This window comes from Urocitellus parryii, chromosome 12 (assembly GCF_045843805.1).
Source record: "Urocitellus parryii isolate mUroPar1 chromosome 12, mUroPar1.hap1, whole genome shotgun sequence".
NCBI classification, from domain to species: Eukaryota; Metazoa; Chordata; class Mammalia; order Rodentia; family Sciuridae; genus Urocitellus; species Urocitellus parryii.
Window position 1 is genome coordinate 92,572,579 of NC_135542.1, and position 7,579 is coordinate 92,580,157.

A 7,579-nucleotide genomic window follows, 5' to 3' on the forward strand; every position below is an offset into this window, starting at 1 on the left:
TCTTTCTTCCATCTCCAGGGATATTAACTGCATATGTTAATAAAGTAATGTATTACTATTACCTCTTATAGTGTGAAACATAATTTATAACATATTCATAATATTTTAATGAACATTTAAGAGGAACACAGAGATGATATCCCTAACACAAGAGCCTGGGGGAGGGGAGCCATGGGGTGAGCCCATTATGTCCCTCCTGCAGGGCTCACCTACCAGAACTGAGCCATTTAGTTTCTATTATAACTTTCCTGTCACTTTCTCCACCCAATCAACTCTCTTGTCATTTTCCCCACCCAATCCCACCTTCTCCTTCGGAGTCTGACCACTCTATTGGCTACTTCATACCTTTAAACGGCCAGGTTTGTGACATCATTCTCCCACCAAACCTACTGCCACCTGCTAGAATCTTAGGCTTGCCATGTAGTTGTAAACAAATTTGAATCATCGCAAGTGACCAGTGACCAGTGACCAGTAACCAGTCATTAGTGTGGCCAGTAAACAGTGACCAGTGAACTCCATACTGGGAAACATGCATTCTCTAGCCTCAGCCACCCACGCATCCTCTAGGGTGATCTCCTCATCCTTTGTATCTACAATTGATGTGACCTCTTCTCTGACCATGTCAGGTGAGTAAAGAAACTTTTTAAAGCTTTTTATTAGACTTTTTACCTGCCTCAATTTACTAATGGAGTCAAAAGAGCTAAGAATAATAGGGGAAAGGATGGAACTAGAAATCTGGACACCTAATTTCATTTGGAATTTGACATGTACTAGGTATAGAACTGGACTATCTTACTCTCTCACAAAATCTGTTTCCTGATTTGCTACATGAGGATAACAGATTGCCCATGTTCTGGTCCCTTACTTTTCTTGCATCTTGAGGGGCGTGTTTATAGAGAATGAAATCCGATTTCATGGTTGTGTTGTTTCAACTGAAAGAGACAAAACCTAGGCAGGGTGGAAACCAAGAGGTTTCCTCTGTAACAGTTTCCCTTCAAAAAGATTTCTACTTCAGTATTTCAAATTTAGTGCCGTTCATAAAAGGGACATTCACATATTTGGGAGTTTTCTGTTTCAACTAGGTGAAAAGAGAAATAGGGAGAGAGGAGCAGGAGGACAGGGCTGTAAGGAGGCAGATGTTCTTGGGAAAGCAAGTTTGTGACTGTTTAAGCACACGGCAATAGGAACTCGGCGGAGGAAGAAAATATAAAAATAAAGGAGAAGAAAATGTTAGAAAAATAGAGATGAAGAGAATGATGTTGTTGAGAAAAAAAGAGGTTGGTTGGGATGGATGTGGAAGAAAAGCAAAGATTTTATTTAAACCAACAGACAGCATAGAGTGAATGTTCCCAGAGGCTGGTTTAGAGAATGTTTAGATTAACAGACCAGCAAGGAAACTAAGACTTGAATGAGGGTATCACTGGGGTAAGCAGGTTATCAGAAAAGTCACACTTGGCTGTTAGAGTTCTTCTATGATCGCTTTCAACACAGATGATGTTGACAGTTTGAACATGAACATTTTAGAAGTATGTTTTAGAAATGATTCTTCCTCCAAACATGCCAAGGAAAGTGGTTCTAGACAGAGCTGGGGAAATGGCAATTTCCGTGTCCTATTTTGTTCTGATTTTTAAACTACAGTGATTTCTAAAACATGTTTTGTCCAAACCTGCATCAGAAGGACACATTCCTTTGTGTGATATAAGCTGTCAAGGTGAAGCTGTTTTCCATCTTTACAACAGTTTTTTTTTTCTAAAACAGACAATATACAAATGGTCATTGATGATTTCTAAATCTAAGAACCGAAAGAAAGAACTGTACAAGAATAAAAATTCAAGCTCACATCTCTAATTCCAAGTTTATTTAAATAACTATGTGAAGACGTTTTGTTTTGTCTACATTTCAAATAATTGTTTGGGGCTGGGGTGTAAGGTAGCTCAAACATTTTTGTATTAATATAAATGGGAGAAGAAAATGTCAGAATAAAAGACAAAAATTGTTTTAAATTTGTTATTTTATTATACTGTGATGGTTTTCTCAGACTTTAGGGACAAGACTTTTCTCTAAATGTGATAATAAACCAGGCTTCTATGATTTTGTTAAAGCATTTTTTCTGTTTTTTGAATAATCAAAAGGATTATCAGAAAATGTGTTTATATTAATTGAAATATCTACCTAGTGGAATTAATGTCTTTTATTTGGTGTTGGTAATCCTTAGAGGAAGAGAAACAAGAACAGTAATGACTTTACACTTATTGTTTTTTTCTCTAGTATGTACAAAATTTCTTTCGTCCTTCCTTCTGTCCTCATTCCCTTCTTCTTTCCCTCACTCCCTCCATTTCTCTCTCCTTCCCTCCCTGCCTTGCTCCTTATGCCTTCCTTCCTTCCTCTCATTCATTCTTTCTTTCTTATTTTCTTCTCTTCTTTCCAGTTCTGAGGATTGAACACAGGGTCTCATGAATGCTAGGCAAGCATGCTACACAAGCTATATCTCCAGGATATTTTATTTCTTTTCTCAGATAGGATCTTGCTGAATTGCCCAGAGTGGCTTTGAATTCCTGGTTTCCTGCAATCCCACTGCCTCAGGCTCCCGGGTGCTGGGACCAGAGGCCCACCACAGCATGCCCAGATTCATCATGGGTTTTGGCTTTAGTTTTCGCTTCTCCACGTGGCTACCCATCTGTTCACCCTACTTAAATTTGTGTTCACTTTACTTCAAATTTGTGTTCACTTTACTTAAAATTACACACATTTTTAGTATAGTTTCTCTGTCTATATGTACAGCTTGAGAATGCATTCAAACTCACCTTCAATTATGAGCTTTGTTTTGATTAAGAGTATTCACTAAAATCAAAGAGAAACATTCACTTTCATAATATTGTATGCATGATAACAGAACTCATTTCTTAGCAAATTTCATATACACTCACTTTTGCTCATATCCATATGTTCATTACTACGTAGTCATTCCTTTTAGTTCTGAGCTGTGTTTGACTTTTGCTTCTATCTTTACAGAACATACTGTAACTCCCTCCAAATGAAACTTTTTGTAATACCTATTTATCAGTTGTAGCTCAAGACAATACTTTTATTTTATTTATTTTTACATGGTGCTCAGGATTGAACCCAGGGCCTCGCATGTTTCAATTTCTTTCAAGAAGCATTTCTTGAGAAACTGAATTTCAGGTAGTCATTTTCATGTAGGATCAGCAGTTAGGCTGAAAGAGGGCAAAGAATGACGCTTAAATTATCATTTGGATGGTCAAACTGAACTCTAGGAAATATCATGTGACCTGGACAAACAAAAGGAGATACTAAAGATCACTGTGGTGATATCAGTACGATTTTCTATGAACAGGGAAAAACAAATTTCTGTATCTCCAGATTTCTGGTCTTTGGAACAAGAGTCCTGGCCAGGGAGAAAGTTTCCATAATCTGTTGCGGATTCTGAAAAAGTCAGTCTCACTTCCCTGACCCTTGGTGTACTCATTTGCTAACTGGTAATGTTGGGGTTTTCTCTGAGTTCGAAAATACTTCAGTTCTAGGGCCAATTCAGGAGTCAATACTAGTGCAGGCTCAAAGGAAAGGTAGGACAGGTAGAAGGATGCTTATAGGGAACAATGTGTGAAGCAGACCACTTGGGACTTCTGTGCCCAATTTGAGAGAAAAGGCAGGTAATCAGAAGAGTACTTGCAGCCATCCTAAATGGAGTGATTTGGGGTCTCTCAATGATTATTGAAATCAGGGCCCTCCTGATTACTACAACAGTAAGATGTCATTGTTTCTTGACTATTGTAAGAATCTGCCTGTCTCATCAATATTTTCACCACCCTCTTCTTCCTACAGAAAATTTCCAAAATTCTTCTTTACATGGAAATGCTGATTCTCTGCAGCTCTCTCTTCCTGTGGTGACCAATGCAGCTTCCCTGACAGGAAGTGTCTGCAACTTCTCCAGAGCCTCTGCTCCAGCTGCCACTTCAGCATGGTTACTGCCCTCAACCTGTGGCACCTCCTTCCAGCCACTCATGGGCAGTGCCTCCCTTTATCAACATGCTAGCACAGCCATGGTGTCTGGGGTTACTGGCCGGAACCAGACTCCCATGGCACCTGCCCCCTGTCCAAGTATCTCTGAGTGGTATATCCCAGGAAGTGCTGAAAAGAGCTCATCTTCACTCAGGGACTTTAATCTGACTGTCAGGTTAAGGCAGATTACAGCAGATTCTTCCCTATCTATGGCATTCCAGGATGACAAAACTTCCGAAGCCAATGTCATGATCCCTGGGTATCCACTACTATCGGGTAGGCTTGTCCAGGTGACACTACCTCAGATTCCAAATCAAGGACATTGCCTCTCACTACCCCACCAAGAAGGAAGCCAGGTCTACTACTATGATCAAAGCTCTCTGGGGACTCTGCTCTCTGGAGAACATTGGCCCTGCCTGCAATCCTATGGCTCTGTGCCATATGCAGGAAGTAGTGCCGCTGCCCCTCAACCAGAAATGGTGACAGTGCTAAAGGAAGTTCAGCCCACAAATGCCCTACCATCAGTCCCTACACCTGTGACCTACTACTCTGTGTCCACTCAGAGTATAGAAGGAACAAATTTTCAAGGTGAGTACAAACAGCAAAAAGGGGAAGGAATAAGATTACCATTCGAATGGAGGGTCCAGTTTTCAGCTGGTAATTGTGCGTCCACACATCCCTAGAATTCAAGTGCTGAGATTTTAACCACAATCTTGTTCAGCAGTCCCCATTTTCAGACTCTGTAAGAGAAGCATGCAGCACAGCATAATGGCCACCCATGCATTTAAGAGACCTCTAGGAGCACACGGAAGGAAGCGGCTGTTCACTATTTTTGCACTCAGTCCAGCTGCACAACCACACTATAAATATATTTCCCTAATTGTACTTTGGTTTAGAAAAATACATCAACACATATCAGGGTGTGACAGTTTAATTGTCCCTTAATTGACTGCAGGATTTAACCTCTGTATGTAGAGATGCTGCCCAAAGCAGGAGTCCAAAACCCACGACCATTCACATTGATCTCATGAGCAACAGCTCCACCCTCTCCTAGTTCATGGTGTTAAGTGTTCTTACATTCTGGGGAGAGTGGAGAGAATTGAGAGGCCCCTATATGAGAACGAGAGACTTCATGAAAGAGTTTTTCTGGGTTTCCCACAGAGGAGACAAGTGCTCTACCAGAAACCCATGCTGCCATGGTGATGAACCAGCCCAAAAGTAAGACTTCAAGGGATCACCTGTAACTAATATGCAACTCTTAACAGATATCTGTCAGTGGTCCTTTAAAAGAGCTAATAGAAATGCTTTCTCCACAGTTGGTGGTTTCCCTGAATAGTGTGTAGCTGGGAAGGGGGAGCATCCTACTTACCATCGTCCTTGATTCCTTTGCAGGGATGGAAACTTCCCTAGGGATGGAGGCTTCCTTGGGATTGCAACCTCCAAGTCAGACATTTTGTCTTCCACAGCCTCCAGAATTCTCATACATCTGCAATAACAGAAAAAGCCAAATAAGTGAGAAAAACTCACAAACTGAACTTGGGGACATTTCCACAATCACTCCAGTCCAGAGTTCCACTGATTTCTTGGCATTGCCCCCAAATCAAAGCCAGAAACAAACAGAGATTAAGAATTTGTGTGAGATTAACACCATGCTCACAGAGCCGCTGGATGCCTACCAAATTGCCATGGAGAACCAGGATCCTCCACTACTCCCTTTAGACATCCCAGAAATCCACCAGCTTCTGGCCTCCGTTGGTCCTCTGGACCAAGAGGAGAAGCCACATTCTGAAAATACCCTTCTAGAAAGGAGTAGCTTGAGTCTTGAGGACCAAGGCACACTTGAAAATGGGACTGAATTTAGCAGTTGTTTTGGAGACCTCACTGCACTGCTGGGGGATATTCAACTTCCTGAGCTTTTCGATTCCTTGAAAGACCTTGACCAAGCTGAAAGTCCCACAATAACAAATTCCAATGACACCAGATCCATCATGGTGAATCAGGGGCAGGAAATCACAAGTGCCTTAAAGGGTCCTAGTGATCCAGTGAGGAACAAAAAACATAAAGCCTCAGAGTCTCCTCATGGAACTCCTCAGGCCAAAATGCAGCTAAGGGACCTAGAGGGTGCATTAGGAGGAGAAGTTGCTCACAGGGATACAGACAGCAGTAGGGCCAATGTGCACACAGCCAAGCACTCTAACAGCAAAGCTCAGGAAGCTGCATCCAGCAGGAACAGCAAGGCTAAGGGCCATGGGCAGGAAAAGACCAAGAGAACCAGGGAAAAAAATTCCAAGAAAGCCGAGGAGAGGAAGCAGCCAGGCAACAGAGTCCAGGCGGAAGAGAAGACAACTGTGCCCAAACTAAAGCGGAAGAGGAACCAACCTGAGCTTTGCCAGGAGTCCTTTAAAAAGCCTCGGAGCTGTCTCGGCATGCACATGGTGGAGTCGGTGCAGGTTTTCCATGCACTGGGGAAGAAGAATGACAAGAAAACTGGGCTCTCTTCCTCCCGGGCCCCGGGAAACTCAGGCAGTACCCAAGACCCCCGTACATGCCCAGCTATGAAACCAAGGCTGGTGGTTAAGGGTCCTGAGAAATCACAAGTCAAAGCCCAGAATCCAGATATCAGTGCTGAAGGAGAGGGTCCCGCTCCATCCATTGGTGAGCCTCCACCACCTGGGAAGGTCAAATTGGTACCTTTGCCTTTTCTGACCCAGGAGAAACCTCCACCTCGACCAGTAATCAATAGGAGGCCACAGTCTCTGGCCTCACGGAGACCCACTGGGGCTTACCCTGCCCAGCCTGGCCCTGCTAGCTCAGCTCAACCCATGGCAGTCAACACATCCCAACCAGCTACTGCCAACCCATCTTGGATTCGTCCTGCCAAGCCAGCTCACCCCGTTTTGACTCATGCCATTCAGTCACGTGTGAGCGCTTCTACCCAGCCTAGTGTCCCTTGGTCTGCTGCTTCTGGGCCTGCACCCTACAAAACATCATCTTGTACTTCTCTTCATTGGCAACCCATTCCCAGGGTTGGGACCAAGCCCCAGTCACAACCGCCCAAGCCTCAAAACCAATATCTCCTCCAAGACTTTGCCTTACAACCAATTCCATGGAGGAAACCCAATGTTGCTGGGCAAGTAGTATCAACTCCCATCACCAAACAGCAGAGGCCAGAGCGGGAAGCCATGAAGAAGAAGGCTCAACAAGAGCGTGAGAATGCTGCCAAGTACACTGCTTTGGGGAGAGTGCAGTGTTTCATTGAGAGGGAAAGAGAGATGGAGATTTCTCGCTACTATGGCTACACAATGTAAGAGCTGCTAAGATCAGTGGTGCCACTTAGGGACCAAATAGTTTTCCACATATATCTAGATAGAGTGATACACATTTATTTATTCTCAGATGCTTTCAACGTTTAATAAACTTATACAAAGAAATGTAATATTATTCACTAATACATAATAAAGAGGCCTTCTGGTACCACTGAGAATTGTTAGAAAATAAAGAGGCCTTTCGGTACTACAAGGGTACCAAATAGTGTTCTCATATACACATAGATAGATAC

General features: G+C 42.9%; 1 protein-coding gene across 1 annotated transcript; it reads left to right on the forward strand.

Moving 5' to 3' along the window:
• The first annotated feature begins 529 nt into the window (after positions 1–529).
• On the forward strand, positions 530–7,328 carry LOC144249680 (uncharacterized protein C2orf78-like). The gene is made up of 3 exons (XM_077791819.1): positions 530–626; positions 3,844–4,608; positions 5,413–7,328. The coding sequence occupies exons 1-3, from the start codon at positions 530–532 to the stop codon at positions 7,326–7,328; spliced, it is 2,778 nt and encodes a 925-aa protein (XP_077647945.1).
• Positions 7,329–7,579: the final 251 nt, after the last annotated feature.

Bases quoted from the DNA above. Each gene is read 5' to 3' on its own strand.
- LOC144249680 (XM_077791819.1), top strand. From the start codon at position 530: ATGCATTCTCTAGCCTCAGCCACCCACGCATCCTCTAGGGTGATCTCC. The intron at 627-3,843 runs GTGAGTAAAGAA...TTCTTCCTACAG, and splicing joins CTCTTCTCTGACCATGTCAG to AAAATTTCCAAAATTCTTCT. The intron at 4,609-5,412 runs GTGAGTACAAAC...ATTCCTTTGCAG, and splicing joins AGAAGGAACAAATTTTCAAG to GGATGGAAACTTCCCTAGGG.